This window comes from Chrysemys picta, chromosome 16, assembly GCF_011386835.1.
Source record: "Chrysemys picta bellii isolate R12L10 chromosome 16, ASM1138683v2, whole genome shotgun sequence".
Classification (NCBI taxonomy): Eukaryota; Metazoa; Chordata; order Testudines; family Emydidae; genus Chrysemys; species Chrysemys picta.
This window is the reverse complement of record NC_088806.1, coordinates 4,647,387-4,673,904: the sequence shown is the minus strand read 5'-3', so window position 1 is coordinate 4,673,904 and position 26,518 is coordinate 4,647,387. Positions and strand designations below refer to the sequence as shown.

At 53.6% G+C, this 26,518-nt stretch overlaps 2 protein-coding genes and 1 long non-coding RNA gene across 3 annotated transcripts in view; 1 reads left to right on the top strand and 2 right to left on the bottom strand.

The window, feature by feature from the left end:
- The window catches only part of LOC135975968 (glucose 1,6-bisphosphate synthase-like), a 316,498-nt gene that overhangs the window by 87,476 nt on the left and 202,504 nt on the right, over window positions 1–26,518 (top strand). The window lies entirely within an intron of this gene.
- Window positions 3,882–13,439, bottom strand: LOC135975996 (uncharacterized). The gene is made up of 4 exons (XR_010593229.1): window positions 13,354–13,439; window positions 12,903–12,966; window positions 4,404–4,455; window positions 3,882–3,975 (listed from the first exon to the last, which is right to left on the bottom strand). It is a non-coding gene; the product is annotated as an uncharacterized LOC135975996 (long non-coding RNA).
- LOC135975973 (maestro heat-like repeat-containing protein family member 7) lies at window positions 20,282–25,058 on the bottom strand. Its single transcript, XM_065570162.1, has 4 exons — window positions 24,889–25,058; window positions 21,446–21,621; window positions 20,748–20,885; window positions 20,282–20,577 (listed from the first exon to the last, which is right to left on the bottom strand). Exons 1-4 carry the CDS (start codon window positions 24,958–24,960, stop codon window positions 20,442–20,444), a joined length of 522 nt encoding a protein of 173 aa, XP_065426234.1. The 5' UTR covers window positions 24,961–25,058; the 3' UTR covers window positions 20,282–20,441.

The window sequence follows — 26,518 nt, the reverse complement described above, 5'->3', positions numbered from 1 at the left end:
ATGAGACCAGGCTGCTTGACTGAGCCCCCGACAGGGAAACCTGCCTTCTAACATAGGGACGGCCTGGAAGGGGCACCCCAGGCAACAGACGTGAGAAACACCCTGGGGCAGGGTTACCCTGTACCCCTCTACTGGACTGCCCCCTACAGGCCAAGATAGGAATTACTGTGTGTATCATAGATCCTAACTGGTCCCTTGGGTATGAGCCCACCAGATGCTAGAGCCTGTAGGGCCCAGTGCGTGAGGCATCTGCAGCCCCGTCTCCAAATCGCAGCCGAGCATCTGCTGCACAACACGGCAGCAACTCCCCCGCGGGAGACGGGCGCCAAAGCCGAGCATTGGCCCAGTGCTATGCCAGGCTCCGCAGCCTGCTTCTGCACCACTGGGAACAGCTTCACCAGGAGAGAGACCCCAGAGCCCAGGGGCCTGGGCACTCTCCTGGGAGGTGGGAGCAGGGTTCGAGGCCCTGCCCCACATCAGGCAGAGGGGGGATTTGGATCCGGGTGAGAGCTCTGATTCCTGGGCTATTGCGCAGGGGTCACCACCACCAAGTGTAAGCGCCTCACAGACTTCAACAGTGGAAAAGTAGATGCCTAGGGGCTTTAGGTGCCTACAGGGTAGCAGCTAAGTGGGCTTTTGTGAATGCTAGTGGTGCCTAATTGTTGGATTTAGGTGCCTAACTGCCCCTTTAGGCACCGATGGGATTGTCTACACGGCGCCGCAGTCCGCTCTGTGGGGGTGTGAGTTGTGCAGCACTCGCATGTCGCACTCTAGCCAGCCCGTGTAGACCCCGCTGGTGGGAACTAAAGGTACCTAATGCACATTGATGCCGTCCTGAAACAGGCTTGCTGGAGGGTGCAGGGTCTGCTCCCGGCTAGTAGCCTTGTGGACACGGGCCACCGTGGTGAAAGGACTGGAGTGGAGAGACAAAGCTGGTGAGCAGCAGGGGGGAGGGCACCCTGCACCCTCCTGTGGGGCACAGCCGTGGGCCCAGGCTGGGGAGCTCTGCAAGCTTTGGGCCTCATACTCCTATGGCCAGTGGATTTGCCCTGCGCAGGGTTGTGCCTATATGGCACTGTCTAGTCCGTGGGGTTCTTCTTTACGTAATGTATTGGAGGAGCTGCATACAGAACATATACACCTCGAGTGCCATACCAGAGGCTTCACCTGTCGCGTCCTTACCCTTACACCAGTGGTGTCAAGAACCTAGCTCTGGGTCTGTTATTGTCAACACAAAGCTGAACCGGGAGTGTTTTGGTGGCACTCCCTCTGGAGCTGCCTGTATTGTTAACAGTTTGCAGGTGAAATACAGTCCAGAGCCGAACTTGCCGTGACCTACAGTCTGGTAGGTTTGTTTCCTGCCACGGCTCCGTGTTTGATGTGGCTCTCGGGAGGTCAGTGAGACAGTTTGCATTCCCATGAGTCACCCTGTGGCTCGAGCAATGCAGAACAGGTGTGTTTTCCCCACAGAGAAGTAAGCAGAGGTGTGGATCATTTATCCTGTTACCTCTGCATGGGGCAGAGAAAATTAAAGCTCTCCAAGTGTTTCAGGCTTTTATCTACACATGAACAGGGGGAGGAACAGGAGCAGGCCATGATGTCAGAGAATGCCAATGTGTCGGAGCACCTGGGGGGAGGGATAGCTCAGTGGTTTGAGCATTGGTCTGCTAAACCCAGGGTTGTGACTTCAATCCTTGAGGGGGCCACTTAGGGATCTGGAGCAAAATCAGTACTTGGTCCTGCTAGTGAAGGCAGGGGGCTGGACTCAATGACCTTTCAAGGTCCCTTCCAGTTCTAGGAGATGGGATATCTCCATTAATTTTAATTTAATTTATCTGCGGGCACCTGAGGATTTGTTTTTGCAAGACCTTTTAACTCATGATTGTTTACCTCCTCATCAAATGTCACTCAGATTTGGTCTGAGTTCCCCCTGGCCAACTATGAATCTTCCAGCCTGCACTGCTTGGAATGCAGGAGCTGGAGGTCCGTTGTGTCAATACTGAGCCAGTGGGGCTAGGGGGCGCTCTGCTGCTGGACCACCTGCCGGAGGAGCCGTAAAACTGAGATCCAAATCAGGGGTCGTTGCTGAAGATCCCACACCACTTTTTGCCAGAATTGGGGGGTTACCCCCACTCTCCTGGCTAAATTTCTAGGTAGGAGATGAATCAAGGGTGGGCAAAGCAGAAGATGAGGTAGAGAACAAGGGAGGGAGGAAACAGGTGGGACCAGAGAACGAGGAACAAAGATGGAGGGAGAGAGACACGCAAGGAAGAGGAACAGCAAAAAAACAGAGAGTGGGCAGAGCTGGGGGACGTCGCTTGTAGGTGTTTCTTCTTGAGAGAAGGTGGCTTGTGCTGCAGGTAGGGTTGCCAAGCCTCCAGGATTGGCTTGGCGTCTCCATGAATTCAAGATTAATCTTTAATTAAGGATTATGTCATGTTATGAAACCTTCAGGAATACGTCCAACCTAAATTGGCAACCCACGAGGAGGAAGTACCTTTCCCCCTGCCAAGTGTTAGACGCAGAGGCAGTAGGGCCAACACCCCATGTTCAAAAATCATGTCATGTCCCCCCAAATCATGAGGTTAATAAATCAATAAATGATTTGCTCTCTGGTTTTTGAGCCTTTGGAGTTCACATTTTCAAGTATTTACCCACAGCCATAAAATCTAGAGCGACTCACTTGAAAGAAAGGAAGAAGAAAGCTGAGATTCTCCTTCAAAATGCCCGGCTGAGTTTTCGAAAGTAAAGGCTGAACTTGCTCCACTGTGAGCCAACAGGCACCACTTGGAACTCCAGCCATTGATCAGACTACAGCAGGCCCCCCGGTTTTGCCCCCTGCCCCCGAAAGTCAGCGTTAGGGCTGCTGACTTTCTAATCACACAAAACCGAACACCCCTGCCCTAACCCTTCTCCAAGGCCCCTTCCATTGCCACCCCATCACCGAGGCCCTGCCCCGACCCGTCTCCGAGGCCCCACCCCCGCTCACTCCATTCCCCCCGCCCTCTGTCGCTCGCTCTCCCTCACCCTCACTCCACTCCCTCATTTTCACCGGGCTGGGGCAGGTGGTTGGGGAGTGGGAGGGAGTGAGGGCGTCGGCTGGGGGTGTGGGCTCTGGGGTGGGGCCAGGGATGAGAGGTTCAGAGTGTGGGAGGGGTCTGGGCTGAGGCAGGGGGTTGGGGTGTGGGAGGGGACATGGGCTTTGGGGTGGGAGTGCAGGTTCTGGACTGGGGCCAGAAATGAGGGGTTCAGGGTGTGGGAGGTGGATCCAGGCTGGGGCAGGAGGTTGGGGTATGAGGGTGAGGGTGAGGGCTCCAGCTGGGGGTGTGGGCTCCAGGCTGGTGACGAGGAGTTTGGAGTGCAGGAGGGGGGTCCAAGTTGCGGCAGGGGGGTGGGGCGTGGGTTTCAGGAAAGAGTTTGGGTGCGGGATGGGGTTCAGGGCTGGGGCAGGGGGTTGGGGTGCGGGAGGAGGTTAGGGCTCCAGCTGGGGGTGTGGGCTCTGGGGTGGGGCTGGGGATGACGGGTGGGGGGAGGGGTTCAGTGCTGGGGCAGGCAGTTGGAATGCGGCCGTCCCTCCATCTAGGAGCCGAGGGACATGTCGCTGCTTGCGGGGAGACGCGCGGAGCCAGGTAGGGAGCCTGCCAGCCCCACGCCAACCGGACTTTTGACCGCCCAGTCAGCAGTGCTGACCGGAGCCGCCAGGGTCCCTTTTCGAGTGGGTGTTCCGGTCGAAAACCGGACACCTGGCAACCCTAGCCAGGATGCTTGCAGCCAGCAAGATTCCTCTACTATTAAAGGTGCAGTGCCCAGAAAAGAGAAGGCCGACATCTCAGTCACATGGCTACACGCAGCCTAGTGCACAGTGAGGAAAGTTGGCCGCACACACTTGGAAATCAGCAGCAGCTTTATTATGCAACAAACAACTCTATGCCATGTTAACTCTGGCCCGTACTTCTGTGACGCTTGGAAAGGCTCCTATGAGAGGGGGAAAAACACAATAAAAACAATGATCTTCAGCTACATATTGATCTTCCAAACTCTCTGTTTCTATCCATCCAGCTTGCATCTAAACACTCTGCACTCATATTAAAACGACCATCGTTTCCACCTGAAAGGACCACGTTTCCTGCCCCTCTAGGGCTACAGGGGTGTACCCAGGGCCGGCACAACCCATTAGGCAACCTAGGCGGTTGCCTTGGGCGCTAACATTTGGGGGGGGCGACCGCGGCAGCCGGATCTTCGGCTGCCCCCGTTGTCGTCGGTATTTTGGGGGCGGGACCTTCTGCCGCCTGTCGGGGGCGGATTTCGGGGGCGGGACCTTCCGCCACCTAGGGCGGCAAAAACGCTGGCGGCGCTCCTGGGTGTACCTAGAGCTGTAGTGCACGGCCCATGTCTGTGCTTACCTCGCTAGTCCTGGAACAGCTCCTCGGGAAACAGCACCTCAGCCCTTCTGGCCTGGAATAGGAAGAGGAAGGATTAATCATTCAAACACATAACAGCCCATGTCACCGTGGGGCTGAAGGGCTCCTGCTACTCAGACTGCATCAATGGGCACAGAGACCGGCCATAATCTGATTCGCTGCAAAGGGACCTAAGAGAAGAAAAACGTAGGGGAGGCAGAGCATCAGCGCCACCCTGTGGTGAGTGGCTTACATGACTAGTTTCTGCCTTACTTTTTTGGAAGAACAATACAAAGTCCTAACTAAGGGGGAACTGTTTCCTTGCAGTGAGTCCAGGACGAATTCCCACCAGAGGGGCTGCTGCTGGGCTAGGGTGTTAACTTGGACCCTGCCTTCCTTTGCAATCCCCAAGCCTCTTCAAGCACAGTCAATTAGGACTCCAGGAACAGAGGTGGTTGCGTTGGGTAGGTCTACACTTGGGGCTATTTCGACCCTGCTAGTACGGGTGTAACAGCAGTGTAGATGGTGAGGCCTGGCTAAGGCAAGTAAAGGGACGCTTGAACCCTATGGCTATGCACCCTACATGCCCATGCAGGGCCTCCCGTGTCTACACTGCTATATTTAGTAGGGTAGAGTCCTGCCCCTTCCCCGCTGCCAGAGCCTTTCCCCACGGCAGTGAAAGATTCCAGTGGGGAAAGGCTCTGGTCGGGGGAGGCAGTGCGGAATGGCACCGGCAGCTCCCCGAGCTGAGCCTGGCTGCCCTCCCTACCACAGCCTTTCACGTGTAGCTACACGCACCCTACGTGCTGACGTAAGTGTAGACAAGGCCTTTGTGTAATAAAGGACAGTGCAGGATGGCAGAGGGACAGGGTCAGGATTTAAGGATCATGGAAGCTTTTTTTTTGGTAGCTGCTGTATGGAGATGGCTGCTGTGTTCGTAAAGGGACCCCTGGACCACAGAAATAGCTCAGGGTCTGGGACAGGGTGTCACATTTTTCCTTGTCCTTCTGCACCTCAAAACTTTTTTTTTTAAAAGGCTACTAGTCAAATCCTGCAGTTGGGAGCCCAGTGTGCAGTGCACACAGCCTAGCTATACACCAGGGGTTATTGTAATCAGCGACTGCCCCAAGCCACATCGTTCAGCTCTGGCTCCGGATCCAGATCTCAGCGTCCCCAAGTCCACCAGTGCTGGGTTTGGGGTTTCCAGTCTGAGCCCATCTCTCACTGCCATGATCATTTCAAAGCCTCAGCCAACACACTCCAGTGTCCTGAGTCACTGATGCTGCAGGGCTAGAGATCCTCAGCTGGTGGGAATTTGCAGAGCTCCATTGCCGTCCGTAGCGCTAAGCCAATTTGCACCATTGGAGGAGCTGGTTCTTGGCGTCTGGTACTGACTGGTGAAGGACTCGCTATAGGCATTAGCAGACTGAATCAAAAAAGACGGTTACTCACCGTTGTAACTGTTGTTCTTCGAGATGTGTTGCTCATATCCATTCCATTAGGGTGTGTGCGCGCCGCGTGCACGATCGTCGGAAGATTTTCTACCCTAGCAACACCGGCGGGTCGGCTGTGGAGCCCCCTAGAGTGGCGCCTTCATGGCGCTGAATATATACCCCAGCCGACCCGGCGCCCCCTCAGTTCCTTCTTGCCGGCTACTCCGACAGTGGGGACGGGGGGCGGGTTTGGAATGGATATGAGCAACACATCTCGAAGAACAACAGTTACAACGGTGAGTAACCGTCTTTTCTTCTTCGAGTGCTTGCTCATATCCATTCCATTAGGTGACTCCCAAGCCCAACTTAGGTGGTGGGGTCGGAGTGAGACATTGCTGTGTGCAAAACCGCTGATCCGAAAGCAGCATCGTCCCTGAACTGCTGCACTAGTGCATAGTGAGCTGTAAATGTGTGGACTGATGACCAAACCGCAGCTCTACAAATGTCCTGGATCGGAACTTGCGCCAGGAAAGCCGTCGAGGAAGCTTGGGCCCTCGTGGAGTGAGCTGTGAGGTGTGGTGCTGAGGCACCTGCCAGGTCATAGCAAGTCCGGATGCAAGACGTAATCCAAGAGGATAGGCGTTGTGAGGAGACCGGTGAGCCTTTCATTCGGTCGGCCACTGCAACGAAGAGTTGCGTCGTCTTTCTAAAGTGCCTTCTGCGGTCAATATAGAAGGCCAGGGCCCTGCGTACGTCCAGAGAATGCAAACGTTGATCCTGGCGAGTAGCATGTGGTTTAGGATAAAAGACCGGGAGAAATATATCCTGGTTGATATGAAATGGAGAAACCACCTTAGGGAGAAAGGCAGGATGTGGGCGGAGCTGCACTTTATCCTTATGAAAAACTGTGTAAGGGGGCTCGGATGTAAGCGCCCTGAGTTCAGAAACGCGCCTTGCTGAGGTGATGGCTACGAGGAAGGCTGTCTTCCAGGATAGGTACAGAAGTGAACAGGTGGCCAGTGGCTCGAATGGAGGACCTGTGAGCTTGGAGAGAACCAGGTTGAGGTCCCACGTCGGAACGGGCTGACGTTGTTGTGGGTACATCCGGTCTAAGCCATTGAGGAATCTAACGACCATCGGGTTAGAGAATACCGAAGACGCGAGTTCCCCTGGATGAAAGGCCGATATAGCGGCCAGGTGAACTCTAATTGAAGATATCGCCAACCCTTGCTGTTTTAGGGAGAGGAGATATTCCAATATGAGAGGAATAGGCGCCTGTAACGGGGACGTGGCTCGTTGTTCGCACCAACAGGAGAACCGCTTCCACTTGGCCAAGTATGTGGTCCGTGTTGAGGGCTTCCTACTGCTCAGCAGAATCTGTTGGACAGAGTGCGAGCACTGCTGCTCTGCCTGGGTGAATCATGGAGCAGCCACGCCGTGAGGTGGAGTGATTGCAGGTCGGGGTGACGCAGGCGGCCGTGGTCCTGAGAGATGAGATCCGGGCATAATGGAAGCGGGATCGGTGTCTGAACCGAGAGCTCCAACAGCGTGGTATACCAATGTTGTCTCGGCCACGCTGGGGCGATCAGAATCACCTGTGCCTGGTCTCTGCGCAATTTGAGCAGTACCTTGTGGACCAGAGGAAACGGAGGGAAGGCATAAAACAGGTGGTCTTTCCAGGGAAGGAGAAACGCATCCGAGAGGGAGCCCGGAGCTCGACCTTGCAGGGAGCAGAACACGTGGCACTTCCTGTTGTCTCGAGATGCAAACAGGTCTATCTGCGGAAACCCCCACTTCTGGAAAACGGAATGTATGATGTCCGGACGGATAGACCACTCGTGTGTTTGAAAGGACCTGCTGAGTCGGTCCGCCAGAGTGTTCTGGACTCCAGGGAGGAACGATGCCGTGAGATGGATTGAGTGGGCGATGCAGAAGTCCCACAGGCGAATGGCCTCTTGGCATAGAATTGACGAACGTGCTCCTCCTTGCTTGTTGATGTAAAACAAGGCAGTGGTGTTGTCGATGAGAACTAACACACAGCGGCCACGTAGGAGATTGAGAAATGCCTGGCACGCCAGGCGCACCGCCATCAGTTCCCGAACATTGATGTGCAGGGCTATCTGGGGTGCAGTCCACAGGCCCTGGGTATGGTGTTCGTTGAGATGGGCGCCCCAACCCAGGGATGAAGCGTCTGTGACCAGGTGCAGAGAGGGTTGTGGGGCGTGAAACGGCATCCCCTCGCAAACCACCTTGTGGTCTAGCCACCATGTGAGGGAGGTCAGGACCGAGTTCGGGACTGTGACCACCATGTTCAGGCTGTCCCGATGTGGGCGGTATATTGATGACACCCAGGTCTGGAGTGGTACCCTCCTCTACCAGGGCTCCAAACTCCTCCCTGGACTCTTGGGGAACCAACTCCTTGAACTTCCCCATAGAGTTCCAGGAGTTAAAGCTATAGCGGCTCAAGAGCGCCTGCTGGTTAGCCGCTCTAAGTTGCAGCCCTCCGGCTGAGTAAACTTTATGGCCGAATAAATCGAGAAGCTTAGCCTCCTTTGATTTGGGCGCTGCGGCCTGCTGACCGTGGCGCTCCCTTGCGTTCACTGATTCCACCACCAGTGAACACGGCTGGGGGTGGGTATACAAGTACCCGTAGTCTTTAGACGGGACAAAGTATTTCCTTTCCACCCCTCTCGCTGTGGGTGGGATAGAGGCAGGAGTCTGCCATATCGTAGAAGCATTGGCCTGTATCGTGCGGATCAGGGGTAACGCCACCCTCGATGGGGCATCCGCTCCGAGGATATTCACGATCGGGTCGTGCACCTCCACTATCTCCTCCGCCTGCAGGTCCATATTACGGGCCATCCTGCGCAGAAGATCCTGGTGAGCCCGAAGATCTATTGGAGGTGGACCTGTGCACGATGTGCCCGCCACTGCCTCATCCGGAGAAGAAGAGGAAGATGCCTCCGGTGGAACAGGATCCAAGGGCTGGTCCTGGTCTCCCTGTTCCTGGGCCGGAGCATCACCTGCGCCTGGGTCCAGGGCGTCAGGTGGTGCGGACACAGAAGCCTCCATGCCCCCTGGCGGAGGCCGAGAAATGGTGGACTCCGGGGCCCTTCTGACGGAGTGACCGGAGCGAGAGGTCGAAGCAATTGGAGCCCCTTGCGCCCGATGGTACGCCCACGGGGTCCAAAACGACCAGTGAGATGGGCCATGAGAATGGTCCTCTGCCATGTCCTGCCAATGGCCCAAGTCCTGTTCCTCGGCTTGCCCCTGAGGGGGGTATGCTGATCTCGAGAGGTCCTCCGAGGAGCGAGACACCGATCTCGATGGCCACGGCGGTGCCGAGAGCGTCGAGACGACTCCCGTGGGCTGCGGTGCCGCACGGTGCCGGTCCGGAGATGATCTATCTCTACGCGGTGCCGGCGATCGGTGCCGGGACCGCGACCGGTGCCGATGACCTCGTCGGTGCCGGGAGTCGGACCTGGACCTCGACGAGGACCTGGAGTATGCCCGGTGCCGGGAGCGGCCTCTCGACGTCGAGCGTCGACCGTAGCGGTGCCGAGAACTACGTCTCGACGTTGATCGGTGCCGACAATCATAGCGGTGCCGAGACGTAGAGCGGTGCCGCGAAGAAGATCTTGGCCGCGACTACGACCGGTGCCGAGGTGATATTCGGCGCCGGGACTGCGAGCGGCGTGGGGACCTGCTTTGGGACCTGGATCGGTGCCGAGGTTCCAGCCCTTGCGATGGAGTGCGCATCAAGGCAGGTTTCCCCCTCGACTGGACCGGGCGAGTCAACGGTGCCGTCGGTGCCGGTGGTTGAGGCGGTGCCGGCTCCGTGAGAGCTATTAAGTCTCTCGCCGCCGCGAAGGTCTCTGGAGTCGATGGGAGGCACTGTATCACCGCCGGCCTCGGTGGAGACGCTATCTGCACCGGACTCAACGGCCTCGGCGCCGGAGTCGACGGTGCTGGAGGCACCTGTTTCCGGTGCTCCACCGGCGGACGCGGCTCTACCCCCGGCACTGGGGGAGCCGGCGTCTTCGGCACGGAGGTCCCCGTCTTATGGGCTTTTTTATGCCCTGGGGATAATGACCGGCGCCGAGGCACTTGCTGTGCTTGCGGTGCCGACGAGGTCCGGTGCCGGGGAGGCTTGTCCGACGCCACTCGCGTGGTCGTCGTAGCCGGTGCCGCCGGGGCACTGCGCACCGAGGCGCTAGGTGCCGGGGCCTGGCTTGTAGATGGAGCGTCCGGACTAAGTGCCGCCTCCATCAGGAGTTGCCGGAGCCGAAAGTCCCGCTCCTTCTTGGTCCTTGGTCTGAAGGCCTTACAGATCTTGCACTTATCTGTTTGATGGGACTCTCCCAGGCACTTCAGACAGGAGTCGTGCGGGTCGCTCGTGGGCATAGGCTTAGCGCAGGAGGCGCACTGCTTGAAGCCGGGAGCGTTGGGCATGAGCCCGGCCCCGCGGCCGGGGGAGAAAGGGGGAGACGACCCCCTTAATCCCCTGAACTACTATAACAGCTAGAACAACTTTTAAAAACTATTTAACTATTGAACTATAAACACTATAACTATAACTATAACTATAACTGCGAATAACTAACTAAGCTAGGGAGAGTGGAGAACAGCTAAGCAGCGCTCCACAGTTCCAACGACCGTCAGGGGCGGTAAGAAGGAACTGAGGGGCGCCGGGTCGGCTGGGGTATATATTCAGCGCCATGAAGGCGCCACTCTAGGGGGCTCCACAGCCGACCCGCCGGTGTTGCTAGGGTAGAAAATCTTCCGACGATCGTGCACGCGGCGCGCACACACCCTAATGGAATGGATATGAGCAAGCACTCGAAGAAGAACTTGAGTTCCATCCAGTCCAGGACCCCATCTCTGACAGCAGCCAGCACCCGATGGTTCAGAGGAAGCTGTCAGAATCTCACAGTAGCAGCTGTGGAAGAATCTGTCTCCCAGATCGGCTTTCTACAGATCTCTAATAGGCCTTTGTCCTTATTCTCCCCCAAAGCGGAGTGACGTTAGCACAGGAAGGAACAAAGGTACCTGTTCTAAATAGAGTTCCGCCTGAGAATTAGTCTGAATCCAATATGCTGAAAGGCTGAAAAACATGAAGGTCCCAGCCGGCTCTGTAGTGCTCTGCGCTTTCCCAGCCAGCCAGGTCCTTCCTGCAGCCGTTGTTCAGAAAATAGGGGTCTCCTCCGAATCGCCCTGGGCTCATGTGCGCATGGTGGCTGGGATGGGAGACTCAGTGGGGACAAGAGCCAGAGTCAGTCCAGAGCGACTGTTGGAGAACTACGCTGCGAGCTGGACTGTCCCCATCCCAGGCAAACCGACAGGCTGCTTTAATGGTTAACGTGGTCTTGCCTCCAGCTTTCCTGTCTTAATTTTAAGCAATTGTCCCGGCCTCCTGAGAATGTGAATAACTCCCGTAGGCTCACTGATCACCGGGACCACACTCGCCCGGAGCCTTCTCCTTGCCGTCAGCTCCCTCACTCCGTGCCCATAACTCTCCTCCCACAGTCCAGGGACCAGTTATTTTGCCCTTTGCTGTATTTTGTCCAGAGTCTCCTCTGTAAATCTGTGTGTGTGTGGGAGGATGGAGGTGGGGGTGGGGTGAGAATTGCCATATGAAAGGTGGGGAGCAGAGAGCTTGTCTCTAGCTCTACAGAGCTTTGATCTCCTTGCTGTGATTCACACCCTTACTGCTGCGTAATAGAGGTGAAGGAGGCATGGCCCAGTCTAGTGGCACTAGCCCATTTCAGTCATGAGGACAGAGGTTGTTGTGCTCTGGGTTTATCCTGCCAGCCTGGGGCTGGCCAATCACTGTACTGTTATGTAATAAGGGTCCCCTGTGGAACGCATAATGAGCTAACCAGGGTCAAAGGTTACTTGGTCCATCCTCAGCCATGAATTTTAGCAGGCGGATGCTGCTCCTCCCTCTTTTCTCCTCTTTGTGGACTTTGGCGGTGCCCAGAGTTCGTGTGTTGGGGGATCAACAAGGAAAAAAGAAGTTTAGCAACAGCAGAGAAAGGGGAACCCTGGATTAGCTTTATTCCAGCTCAATCATCACACTATTAATGATGGAAATGGTCTCTGCTCTGTCCTTTGTAGGGCTCAAAGAACACATTCTCTTCTCCATGGGCCTGGGCCAGAGCCCATTAAAGACAAAAGAGAGACTGACTTCCGTGAGCTTTGTTTGGATCAGGCCACCTTGAACAAAGAGGGGTTGGACTCATTCCTGCATCACTAGGCTTAGCCTATAACCATCTCACTGTCCACTATTTCCTTTGACTGATGGGCTGGTCTCACCCTCACTCAGATCCCGGACTAAGGAACTGGACCTGGGGAGTTTGTACCCAATATCCCCCACCTCCTCCCTCTCTACATCTGAGGGTCTCTCTGATGAGTCCTTGCTGAGGACTGTCAAGTCATATTGCCCAGGCCTGATCTTCTTTGACTAAACCCCAGGAAATATGGGCTTCCAGGGCTCCATCTGTGTCTTTGCATTAACCAGGTGTATCTTCCTGCCTCATTTAACTACCAGGCTCCTCTGATCAGCGAAGCAGCAGAAAAGCTTCCTGACTCAGGATACAGAGTAACTCTGCTGCTCAGTGCAGCATCTGCCAACCTGCCAGCCTTGAGGCCCAGCCTGTGAGATGGTTCTGCAGATCCTAGGCTCAGTGCAGATCCTGGCAGCTGCGTGGGAATGTGCCTGAAAGCCGCTTTTGTGCGCCACCCCCACCAACTTGGAGGCCATCTGGCCACTGTGCTAGCCCCCAGCATAAAGCAGAGAAGCCTCGGGGATGCCGCAGCCATGCCCCCTCTCCCTTGGGAACACCCCCCTCTCCTGAGGCTGGGAGGAGGGTGGTGTTGGAGCCATTACAACAGGCCAATGGCGCCCATTACAGAAGAGGATCATCACACAGTGGATGACCAAAGCACACAGTACAAATTAGACCCCATTGGTGCCATGACAGGGCCTCTGCGTCCCCATTGCCACCTCCTTGACACACACCCTGGGACCTCTGCTTCCTCACTGCACTTACCTAAGGATATTACTTACGTTCACGTACCAAGTCCAGGCCTTCTGATCAGGGTCTGTCTGCCGGCGTGCTGGACAGTGCGCCCTAGGGAATCAACACAACGGCTCTCCTGTCAATGCTTACATTCTCCAGGGCGAACTTTCAGAGGTTCAGCCTCTCAACAAAGAGAGCAGTTTTCAAGACGTCTCACGGGAAATCAAACGCAGTCACAATCTGGGAAATTACCGAGGGACTGATGGCCGAATGCTACGCTATTTCCACTGTTCCAGAGGGATTTCCTCAGAAGTATCTGGATGATTATGGTTTCAACACAATCCCTGCCTTTTACATAAACCCCAGGCCACCCCATTTACAGGTCAAGAAATGAGGATGCAAGGTGCCCCAGACATACATATGGGGCACTGCCAGTTGTGAGAATATGGGACTGAACAACGCTCTGCAATCTCAGTTCAACAAGTCAACAAAACTTACCTCAGCAAAGAAGGCAACTGAGGTGAGCGTGTGCTTCTTCCTGCCCCACTTGGGCCTGAAATCCTTCCCTCTCTCATGTGGGGCTCTGGAACATAAATACCCATGAGTAACAGGGACAGCAAGCTCTACAGAGCAAATCCGTACGGCAGATGGTAGAAAGAATAGCTTATACTATCTATCTATCTGTCTATCTATCATTACATGTTAATTCACTTACAGCATCTAGGCCTCCCCATTATAGCTGAATGGCTCACAGTCAGAAGCTGGGATGTATCTGTTGAGGGGCTGGATTGTAGGATGAGAGTCCATGCATAGGCTCAGGCCAATGTCTTCCTATGTCACTGTCCAAAGTCTGGCACTAACATTCATATTCAGGAATCTAAACGAGTGGATTGATTTTCAGAGGAGCTGAACAGCCACGGCTTCGGCAGATTCGAGTGAGAAGTTCTTGGTATTCAGCATTTGAGAAAGGTCAGGCCATTTATTTAGGTGCCTGAGTGTGGCATTGCAGCCTCTGGCATGGGTCGTTTACAATGAATACGGAATCAACATCATCTCGGCACGACAACCAAGTTCAGGATCTAATCGAGCTGTATCCTCTCTGTCCTGCTGTACGGTTGCGAAACATTGGGACTGCGCCACTCAGAGTGGGCAAAGCTGGAGGCTTTCCACATAAAATGCCAACGTTGTATATTGGGCATAGAGTGGAATGACTTCATTTGTAAAGCAGATGTTTATGGTCGCTGCGGTCTACAGACTACTGGGGCCATTGTCCGCAGACGGCGTCTTATGCTTTTCAGACATGTCGCGAGTATGCCACAAGACGTTCCGGCGAACGCCGTTCTTTGAGTGGCTCATAACATCCGAGAGACAATTCCACCAATCAAGGGGTGCAGGCAGCCCAAAGGCAAGCCCCCTATTACATGGGTGCCTCAAGTCTATTCCGACATTGGGCTCTCAGCCCGTCAAGCACAGGAACGGATTAATGGTGAACAATTGCTACGGCCGACCGTTCGGCTAAGCGTTGAAGAAGAAGTATGGATTTAGGTACCTAATTTTTGACATCCATGTTTGAAAGTGCTGGCCCAAGTGTCTAAAGAAAAGTGAGCTTATATAATGTCAATGGATGGAGAGATGCAGGGTTTTATTTAACTGTCCAAGGGGAACTAGAGGCCTGGATCATAAGAACAGCCATATTGGATCAGACCAGTGGTCCATCTAGCCCAGCATTCCATCTTCTGACAGTGGCCAGTGCCAGATGCTTCAGAAGGAATGAACAGAACAGGGCAATTTATCAAGTGATCCATCCCCGTCATGCAGTCCCAGGTTGAGAGAGCAAATGCCCTTGGTTTTACACTAACAGTCTTGTCACCTTTTTGTTTAGCTGGAGCCAGTAGCCGTCATTCTGCTGAGTACTGGCGTCACTTAAACTCATCCCCAGCTGCCTACATCTCATGGGGAACAATGCAGGTAATGACCAGAGGATCATGCAGGCACTGGCTTCAGGCCTGGGGTGGTGGCTCAGCTGACCTCCTCCAGTCACCAACTTCTCTGTGGGAACTCAGGGCCCTCCTGAGTCCCATCGGTGGCTTTGGGAAGGGTCCGGGCCACCCAAGAGATCTCTGTCAGGAGCATTTTCCTTCTCCTCCTGGCCAGTCAAGCAGCAGAGCAGGTTCCTGAATCTAGCTCCTAGGGTCTGACGTGACTGGTTTCTGCCACCATCCCGAACTTGCTGAATGGCCCGTGAGACACTGGCACGGACAGAGGAATCCGGATCTTGCTGCAGGCCACTGAGAGCTGAGACAGAGAGAGGAAGCTCAGGTCAAAACACATATCGTATTAGCATGCCCTAGCACCTGCACCATGGGCCTCTGAATCTTCCACAGGGGCGGCTCTATGTTTTTTGCCACCCCAAGCACGGCAGTCAGGCGGCCTTTGGTGGCATGCCTGCGGGCGGTCCTCTGGTCACGCGGATTCAGCGGCGTTTCTGTGGGTGATCTGCCGGTCCCGCGCCTTCAGCGTACCTGCCGCCGAATTGCCGCCGAAGCTGCGGGACCGGCGGTCCTCCCGCAGGCATGCCGCCGAAGGCTGCTTGACTTCCGCCCTCCCGGCGACCGGCACGCCGCCCTCCGTGGCTTGCCGTCCCAGGTACGCACTTGCTGCGCTGGTGCCTGGAGCCACCCCTGATCTTCCACAGCAACTAACTCCTCCCAGATGCTCTGGACCCACCAGGGCTATCAGTGTCATCGCCATCTGATAACCCCTTAAGTTCTCAGTGACATCTGCCCTTGGCAGCACCATCTTCCACTGCATTCTGGGGCATCCACCTCCTTAGCACCGTTTCCATGACACATGCCAGGGCCTCTCACCCTGCCTGGCATTTACTTTCTCCTTGTAAAACCTTCTGGCACCTGGAGATGGAAGTGACGCCTGACATCAGAGAAAACAAAGCTGGGACTGATGTCCAGGCTCTCTCAACAGCTACCTCTGGCCATGTCTAAATTGAACTCAATGCAGCAGCGTGGCGGGGGAGTTGCACTTTTTCCTAGACTGGTTCACAAGTGGGAGGGATAGCTCAGTGGTTTGAGCATTGGCCTGCTAAACCCAGGGTTGTGAGATCAATCCTTGAGGGGGCCATTTAGGGAACTGGGGTTTAAAAAACAAACAAACACTATCTGGGGATTGGTCCTCCTTTGAGCAGGGGGTTGGATTAGATGATCTCCTGAGGTTCCTTCCAACCCTGATATCCTACAAGGAGCATGAGCTCTCCTTCCACATGCAAACACAGCCATGTGGCAACTACTTACACTGAAGTATCAGCTCCTTCTCTTGCCTGACCATGGTGGGCTCTGAGCTTTGAACAGTGCAACCTGGAACGTACAATGGAAATGAATCTTGCAGGAGTTTTCACCTCCCCTGGGGCTACCTTTTAAAAAATGTCAGTCTTTCCAACAAGCAAAACAGCTTTCAAGTGGTCCCTGGGATAATCAGACAAGTCCACAAGCTCCAAGACAAAGAGGCTCATGTCTTGGAAGATACAGAGAGCCTGATTGCCAATGGCTATGGTATTGCTGCAGTCCAACAGGGATTCCAGTGGGTGGAGCTGGAGGGTAGGGTTGTAATTTGCTCCAGTCCTTTTGATATAATCCCCAGCCCAACTGCCTCAAGGGCAGGAAATCTAGACACTAGGATCCCAGGGGGTTAATTCTTGCTGCTAGTGCCCTCCAAGCAGAACACGGGACAACCTCTCAGATAGAAGTTGCTTAAGAAAAGTAGTGGTTACCGATAAAGATGGCTGCTGCCCGTCGTATTGGAGCCTGGGGGCTTTGGAGGTGATCCAGACATTGGAGCAAGATGTCAGATACGTTCTTGAGCTTCAGCACCTAGGAATAGAAACCAAAGAAGCTTCTTGTTGCTGGAGCCGCAGGGTGAGGAGAAGAGAGATTTCATCTGCTTGGCTTGGAGGGGTCGGAAGAATGCAGCTCCCATCTCCATGTATCCTGGGGGCGACCATCTACATGCCAGGCAGTCATTAAATGACCATTTCAAAGTGTCACCAGACACATTGCTGGTGTCTGAGCTGCTGGCACTGCAGGGCTGGAGCCTGGCACTAGAGAACACTGAAGCCTGGTTGTATGGGCTTCATCTGGGGAGGACATTAGAGAGGGTGCAGAGCATAGGAAATACGGTGCAGAAGTGGCCAATGGGCTGGGGTAAGGTGAAAAATGGGGACATCCAGTTTCCTGCAGGATTCAGAAGGCATTTTTTGCCATCAACTGATTCTTTATGTTGTGAGCTTTCACCTCCGTACTGAACTCCTGGCCAGGTCTGGCTGTTCAGATCTGACAGGCACTGGGAGGAGTGGGGGAGCTGGGTGCTTCTAAGAGGAAGCCAGAGTGCACTATGCTAGTACTAGACATGCAATCAGAGCAGTGAGTGAGGGAACACATTTCCGGTCCCACATCTAGAAGCAGCACTCACGAAAAGCCGATTGTTCACTTACAGAGTGCTGGCAGATCTTGTCCACCACCTGGGGATGGGTGTGCCAAGCCTTCTTGCTGTTAATCTGCTTAGGACAAGACCATCCCAGGAGCTGAAAACACCCAGCCAAGGCTTTCTGACACCTCTGCAACACAAGATGGGACAAGGAGAGTTTGCATCATGAGAAGAGCTGGAATCTGTGGTCACTCTGCAGTGAAAAGCCAGCTGAAATGATCAACGAGGGAAAGGAATGTGGGGGTCACATGGTATCCTGCTGACCCTTGGTGTCTTTGTTCCTATTAGTGGAGGCTCCTGGAGTTTGATCTTCATGGTGGCTGCAGTTCAGTGACTTAGGAAGTGGCTGCTGGGAGCCATAAAACATCTCCACTTGTGTGTCCATTGAAGGCCAGGGAACTTGCTTGGGTAAGCGGGTAGGGCTGAGATTTTTCACTTTTGGGAGGCGGCTCTGGAGACAGACCTAGCAGGAGAGCTGGAGCAGTCAGGGCCTGTTGCACCAGGGAGCACATGGCAGCGGGACTCACCTTGCCCACGTCAGGGTCCTCGTCCTGTAAGTGAAGGAGCAGTGGGACCAGGCTGCGGGTCACTTCCTCCTGCAGCAGGGGCTTCTGCCTCCTCTTCACTTTGTTAAGCAACTTTGTAAAGAGCATGATGGCAGCAGAGCGCACCTGGGGTCTCACCTGTGATGGACACACAACCATGAGGGGATCTCACCGAGGGAGCTTCACACTCTCCTTACAGGGTGAGCTCGGCACAATGCAAACCACAGATAGGGGCCAGTCTGACTAATAACTCCACGGTCTGCCCACCAAGAGGGCACCCATTTGCAGAAAGGTTTGGGTGGAGGGGCAGACAACACAGGTTAGGACAGTGGTTCCTAAATTTCCCTGGAGGCCTTCTGTATGTGCTGACTCCATCCACAGTGAAGGGCTCTTTGGAGGGTTTCTTTAATGGGTTCAACACTTTCATAGTTTCATAGCATTTAAGGGCCATTCATTCATCTAGACTCCAAAGCACAGGACATTACATTTCACCCCATGACCACTACATTGAGCATGTTAACTTGAGTTAGATTAAAGCATATCAGTCCTCAGGAGACCAAACGTTGCATGCCACACACAGAGAACACGAGAGACCAAGGTGTCACCAATGTCTGAGGCCCAGGCAATGGCTCGGAACTGATCAGGTCAGATATGCCACCACTACGACTCCAGAGTCACAACACTGCCTGGCTGGGGATGGGCAGGTCAAGAGCCCCTGACTTACAGCATCGAGTAAGGGGATTAGCTTCCTGGCCACGCTGGTGCGCTCACTCCCATCCAGGCTCTGCAGAAGGTTCTGAACAGCTGAGATGGCCTCCAGAATACTCCCATCATCCATCTCATCCGAGCCCCAAAGGATGGCAGGCAGCAGGGCCTTGACTTGTTCTACCTACACACACACACACGGGGGGGGGGGGCCTCATCAGATCTCCCAGCCCTCCAGTGAGTACAAGCCACAGTGCCAGGGCTGTGTTTATTCTACCCCGTGGCACCAAGTCAGAGAGAAGCTCCGTCTCCACAGTCGGAGGCGTGGTGCTTTAGAATCGATGGGGATGCCTGACGAGGCAATCAGTGAATCCTAACCCTGTCCCGGGTCGTTCTGGTGTAGGGTGGGCAAAGCTGTGGTTTGCTTCGGGGCTTTTCTCTCTTTTCTACGTGCTACTCATTATTATTATAGCAGATGCTGGCAGCAATCTCCATAGTTAAGGCTGGTACACAGTTTCCATTCTAGTTGCTCCTTTTGATACGCTCCTAAAAACATTCCCAGTTAACCAAGCTTGGGCTCTCACCTTCCCTGGTTGGGTTGCCAGGATGCCGAGTCCTCTTAGACCAAGTGAACGGAAAACTGGGCTGGAGTGTTTTGTCCACTCCTCGAGATGGTCCAAAGTGTCTGGATGTGGGAGCTTCTTGGCCTCTTTGTAACGCAGAAGCTGAAAACAACACAGAGTGAATCAGCAGCAGGGTGCTTAACGGAAAACTTTGTGTGTCGGTTCTGTGGAGAGGCATCGTAACCTACATGTTGTACCGTCCATTGCTATACATCAGCCCCACTTTGTGTGTGACACCCAGTCCTCCCACTGACTTCCTGGGGCTTTGACTGGCCGTTAGCACTAGACTCAGCCATAGGCGTTAGCAGAGCTGCTCTACCCTCCAGGAGAACATGTAGGGCAACAAAATGTTCAGTGACCATTTGTATGGCGGACTCTTGTGCATCTGGGGGTTTGCCAAGAGCAGCCGAACCCCTCGTGGTGACCCTGTGAAGCAGAACAAGCTGCTCTGAGATAACGCGAAAGCTGGGACTGAGAAATCAAACCCCTGAGTTGAAATCCTGACCCCACTGAAGTCAGTGGAAGTTTTGCCATTGATCTCAATGGGCCCAGGATTGGACTCCTGGTGAGGAGAGAATTAAACCCCATCCCTTAATGAGTTAGATGAGGAGACAATCCCTGAAAACTGTCAATAGGAACTAGCCAGACAGAAACCGTGGAAATGGGGAGGACAACCTAGCGATGGACTATAGAGCCACCTCATTCCTGGTGATGTGCCTCTAACTAACCCATCCAATAGAGAAGGTTAAAGATTGCTCACCACATTCAGAGCTAATGATCCTGCATCTGGGGGAGCTTTTACCATGACCCTCTCTCCTCCATACCCACTCTCAAGGCCCCTCTTTGCTTTTCCTTAGTGACTTTGCAGGGAGGAACCTTTCATGGACCTGCAGAAAGGCTGATGCCGACAGGAGACCCAGCTGCCCTTCGAGAGAGTCCAGGCTGATGCTGTTCTACAGAACCTTAGTTTCTTGGATATTCCCATCAGGCTCCTGATTACAACTTTGGAGCAACCAATGATCCCCTAAAGGATCCATCTCAGATTTTACACTGAGCATGCTGGGACAGGACTGGGGGAACCTAGTCAGTGCTGCATGGACACCTGGCAATGTGGACATGACCAATAAAGCTCATCGTTTATGTAGCACAATAATGAGTCTCAAAGGCTTGATTTGAGGAGTTGCTCACTAATCTAGGACACAAGACCCAATTGCTCTCATCAGCTAATGAAACTTACTTCTACAAAGAAGGCCATCATGGTCAGCCTGTGTTTCTTATCACCTCTGTCGAGGAGCGGGATCACTAGGTCCAGCAGCATCCTTGTGGTCTCAGGGCAAGCATAGTGCACCGTGGCTCTGTGACACAAAGCAGAAATACCTTTGTTAGTAAGGGAAGAAGCACATTCTGCAACAAGGGGGTGAGGGGTCAGCTTGGGGCCACATGGCAGCCCAGAAGTGAGGACTGTTTCATTCTGGAATTGCCCCCACTAGCAGGACTGATTGCATGGAAAACGCTTGTGTATTACCTGGCCAGCAGGCTCACCCCACGGAGGTGATCTTGGGGGCTTTGTAGGAGGATCCAGCCTTGCTCCTTCTCCATAACAGTCAGCTCGGAATGGCAGCCAACACAGAGAAGCAGCATCTTTATAGCCTCCACTGCAGAGCTAGATTCAAACAACACACCAGCGTGACTGAGTGCCAGGAGCCCCCTCACGGTAGGTCTGTCAGGGAGTGACGGATTCACTTGTGTGTGGAAAGACACACCAATGGTTTAAATAGAGCTTAGGAAGGCATAGGTTCGTGACTGGGGTTCCTAGGCACTATAGTAATACAATTTAATAATATGAAGAAAGAGAAAGAGTTCTGAGCAAATCCTACAGACAATTGCACATCAGCACTAGGGCATGTCAATGTCACAGAACAGGAGAACTTCAGCCCTTCAGTGTCGGACCCACATTCCTTTGACACACTGACAAATTGGCTCCCACTAATTTCTCCCCATAGCTGCTGGGATAGTCTTTCTACTTCCTCTGCAGTGCATTGGTCGGTATGTCATTTACCACTGAGAGACACCCTTGCAACCTAAGCCATGCCTGCTAACTCCCTCAGAATTAGAGAGTTATGGAAAACCTGCAGGGGCCACATGAGAGCTGGAGAAGAGAACTATGACTTCTCTATGACTGTCCATGTAATTAGACCGTTGACTTTCCAGGAGGCGCAGTACCTGGTGTGGAGGCTCTGCCGGCTGCTTTCCCTTCCAGAGACTTTATCCCCTGGTATGCTCTGTCCCAGGCTGAAATGGATTTCGACAAGAAGAGCCATTAGCAGCTGAGGATAGAGGCGGGTTGTGGCATCTCTGGACTTGCTCACCGAGATCATCTCATAGAGGGCGCATGTGGCCTGAAGAGGGAACAAGACAGACACAAGCTTACTTGGAAATCCTACTCCCTCCTGCGTCAGTTCTCAGGACTTCCTGCTTATGTGCTATGAAACTCCCCTGATTCATGGAGAAACGAACCGAGTTAAACTGCCCTGAGCAGCAGGGCGGGGGAAGCCGGGCACTGGCAGGTTGAAGGCTTTGCCTTGTGGAGTCTGGTGACACTAGGCTGCATTGCCACACAGGGGACCTAGCTTTGATTTCAGATCTCGCAGAGCTTCCTGACCTGCAGGGGCTGCAGAGACAGCATGCTTGGGGTGGGGGTAATGCCTCATGGGACTAAGAATGGGAGAGAATAAATTAATGAAGAGAAGAGTGGCTCTTTCATCAGCTTCCTCGGCATCTTTCTTCTCCCTCATTTGGACTTCCACCGTCATTCTTTCATGCTTGCATTGTTTCTTGGCTTCCAAGTGCCTCAGAGGGGCCTTTTCTTCTGCATCTGGGGTATAGGGGGGCTGAGACCCTGCTTTTTGGTCAAAGTCCATGAGCAAATCTCTCAGTTCGTGTTCTGCGGCTTTCTTCTTAACAGATAGCCCCCTTTCTTTACATACTTTTTCAAGTTCTTTTGAGTCAAGACTCTCATAGGATTGTGATTCACCCATTGTAACTCATCTTTAACCCTTAAAACTCTCCATATCAAATTTAAACTTTAAATAGTGTTGGGTTATGATCTTTAAGCCCAATTGACCTGTGGCATGTGACTCCTGTGCTGACTACGCCAATTGTCACGCTTTCTGGAGTGGTTCACAACTGTGAGTGCCAATCTTAGATCAGACTGCCATAAAACAGGGCAGGCACCCCAAACTAGTAGTATATTCTATAATTGGATTTCACAAAGCCAGTAACAATTGTGCATTCCTGGATTACAGTACCAGTTTTACCAAGGACAGTCTTACCACAGACAGTCCCCTTAGACATTCCTTGCCACCCAGACAAACTGAACTTTGTGATTAAAAGTTATTAAAACCAAAAATCACACCACATCAGGTTACTTCCAACCCCAAAGGGTCAAACACTTACCCTAGGTCAATTGGTACTCTGGATCTCACACCAAAAACAACACTGGCAGCCAATTCTCTAGTAAACTAACTAAAGATTTATTAGCTAGGAAAAATAAATGAGAGTTATTGAGAGGTTAAAGCAGGTAAAATACATTAACAGGTGAGTCAAAATTTGTAAATCCCAAATGATAGCGGAGATGTAGTAATCTCTTGGTTTCCTAAAAGTCTTTTCAGGAACCCAGATCTTTCTGGGGATCTCCATTTTGCATTTGGCATCTTCCCTGTAAGAGTCCAAACAGTCAGAGATACAGGATCATTCCTTGACATCTATTTTATAGCTTTTCCAGAAACCAATCTGAACAGTGTCTTTACCCAAGTGGGTTTTGATGAGTAGGAAATTCAGACTTAGTCTGTGAATTCCCATTGTCAAACACAGTAGCCCTTGCTTTGAAGTTAGCAGTCTTCTTCATTTACAATTCCAAGTCTCCAATGGTGTTTGATGGTAATTTAATTACAGGGATATACACGATGCCAATATAATGGAATAGCAAACAAAAATCCTTCATTAGTTTTCATAAACTTTACACATCAAGTTCATTCTCATCTTTTAACACCAACGCACACTTTTGATCTAGGGGTAACTAATTACAGGGATATACACAATACAATAGCAAACAACAGGTTATAAAGATAAGTGTTTCCTTTAACTTTTCCTTTGAACTAAACAAACACACAGGTGAACTGCCTGATTACACTACAATAGCTTTTGACACTCCTTTGATTTCTATTAGCATCTGAGTGAATTAGCCTGCAACCCTATCCTGAGCTGCACCAGGGCAGACAGCGTCACAGGGGTTTCTCAGAGCTCCAGCATGGATGCAATGAATGGAACCCTCCCCCAAGGGTTTGTCAGGACATTATGGAGTAGCCCCAAAACGGAGGGGATAGTCTGTCCCTGTAAAGGTAGCGGTGCTAGGGGTCAGCCCACCCTTGTCACGTGGCGTGGCCCTGTCAGATTTTGAGATGTCTGATATAGATAAGGAGCTGGGAAATACTGGTAGGGAAGAAGTGGTCCAAGGAATAAGTCGTGTTCAGGAGGAACTCCTGTTATGTTTCTGTAAGGACCTGGGACCAGGAGCCTTGCAAAATGGGAGGGCCAGGACTCCCCTCTCTCCCAGTGAATTGGGATGAGCTTTAGGAAGGGGATCAGCATACATGCTGCCTCCTCCCTCCTAGCAGAGAAAACACCAGCAGGAGAAGGCTGAACCCAGGGGTGCTGGAACACGTTGTGTAGTGGGGGTGCTGAGAGCCATTGAGCCAAACTGTAAACCCCGTATATGATAGAAACTGCTTCAAGCCAGGGGGTGCTACAGCACCCCCATTCCCCTAATTCCAGCACCTATGCCTGAACCCTCTGAGCCTGAGGACTGACTGGGGAAAAAGGGCCACCAGGAGAATCTGGCTAAGGCCCCACAGTTGGCTAACTTACAACCCAGCATAAACGAGGAGATTGGGGGAGTCCTGCCTGCAGGAGAGGTGGAGGGACTGCCTGAAGTAAATGTCACCTCCAGGAGGAAGGCTAGGGGGTGGAGAATCCTGCCTTATGGAGGGAAACCAGAAGGACTGTTTGAAACACAGCCCAGCTGCTGCCAGGGAGGCTGGGAACAGCTTTGAGGAAGCTCCTCAGAAGTTGGGTGGGAAGAAGTCACAAGGAGCCACAAATCCAGGGCGGGAAAAGCAGAAGCTGCAGACCCATGGGAGTTGCTAACAAGCAGGGTAAAGGGAGGAGCAGCTCAGGGAAGTGGTGAGGGATTGAAGGAACAGTCCTCAGCAGCCTCTCATGGGGTCCGTGGGCTGGAACCCAGAGCAGAGGTCAGGTCTGGGTTCCCCAGCAAGAGGCAAAGTACCGACCTCAGGACTAAGAGACCAAGAATGATGAGGCTCAGATGGGGGCTGAGGGCCTGGCACAGAGGCCACTACATGTTGGGTTTTCCCATATTGGACTTTTCTGTTAACCCTGGAAGAGGTGACGTGGCCAGAGGGCCAGACCATGGAACCTGCGGAGTGTTGCAGAACCAGGAGGCTGGACAAGGGGACACCAGTGTGGAATAAGCCCTGCAACATCATGTCCTGGCATGAGGAGGCGCGTTGGCGGTGAGTGTGCCCTGTGACCGAGACATAGGATAGATTTAACTGTATGGGGCTATGGATGTTCGAACAGGGACTTACGGCAGCAGACGTGTGAGAGGCTTGGTGCTCAGAGCTGTGGTGACTCTGCAACTTCACAACCAGGTTCTCCATCACCTGTCCTCCGAGGGCCGGGTCAGCAGATAGGAACTGCCACAGCTCGGCCGAATTGCTAGAAATTCAGAAATACGGCAACATGAAGGACTGGATGGCTTAGGAGAAAAGCTATTAAACCTCTTCACCAATGTAACCTCTTTGTAAGAGAAATCCTCCTGTGGAGCCAACGCCCTGCCCAGCAGTCCAGTCCCCAGAGCTTGTGCAATTCAATGTGGAGCATGAACAAGGACTCCATGGACCTCAGATTGAGAATCACTGGCACAGGATATGGAGCATTTCAGCTCAAGGCTGCCAGTGTGAATCTGGCCTCAATTGGTCACGACCTGTTACTGGCTGATGGCTAATACCGAGAGGCTGATGGCTAATGGCTAATACAGCTTCTCTGGCAGCAGATGTCCTATATGAAATGAACTAAGGGTCTCGGACCAGTGCCCAGTGCACGCTGTCCACATTACAGAGTCAACCACCATACTTGGCCCTTGTTGGTAGGTTCAGGGATTGAACGGGACATGGAGGCTGAAGGAGCCTTTCTTGCCTAGTCGGCAGCCCCTCCAGCTATGAGCTCAGAGTGTTGTTAGGGGCAGTGTGGAGGAAGCTTCATCGTCACTTCCTGGGCTGCAGCTGAGATCTTCATTGTCCAAAGGTGTCAATGGGGCACCTTTCACCAGCATTAAATTCCCTTTAAAAAAAAGGGAGCGGGCATGCAGCAGCGTGGCTCAGATCTCCGCAGCGCTCAGCCAACAACTGTGTGAGGGAGGGTTTCAGTGGAGTCCTCTGATATGCAGGGCTGGCTCTAGGATTTTTGCCGCCCCAAGCAAAAAAAATTTTGGCTGCCCCCACTTTTTTTTTCATGCCCCCCTCCCCCGGCCCCGTCCCAACTCCACCCCTTCCAAACCCCTTCTCCAAATCCCCAGCCCTGCCTCCTCCCCCGGGCGTGCCACATTTCCCCCCCCTCATTGCTTCCTGGGGGCCCCCGTGACCTCCTGCCCCAGCTCATCTCCGCTCCGCCTGCTCCCCCGGGTGCGCTGCCGCTCTGCTTCTCCCCCCTTCCTCTCAGTTGAAGGAGGGGGGAGAAGCGGAGCAGCGGCGCGTTCAGGGGAGCAGGCGAGGCGGAGGTGAGCTAGGGTCGGGGGGCGCAGGAAGTAACGGGGGGTAGAGGAACCACTCCCCGCTCCAGCTCACCTCCACCTCCCCTGAGCGCCCCCCGCTCAGCTTCTCCTCCCTCCCTCCCAGCCTTGCTGCGCAAAACAGCTGTTTCGCGCGTGGCAAGCCTGGGAGGGAGGGGGGAGAAGCAGAGCGGCAGTGCGTTCAGGGGAGCAGGCGGAGCGGAGGTGAGCTAGGGTGGGGTGGGCACAGGAAGTAACGGGGGGTAGAGGAACTCCTCCCCTCTCCAGCTCACCTCCACTCCACCACCGCCACCTTCCCCGAGCGCCCTGCTGCTCGGCTTCTCCTCCCTCCCAGACTTGCTGCACGAAACAGCTGTTTCGCGCGCAGCAAGCCTTGGGGGGGGGGGAGAAGCGGAGCGGCGGCGGCGCGCTCAGGGAAGCAGGTGGAG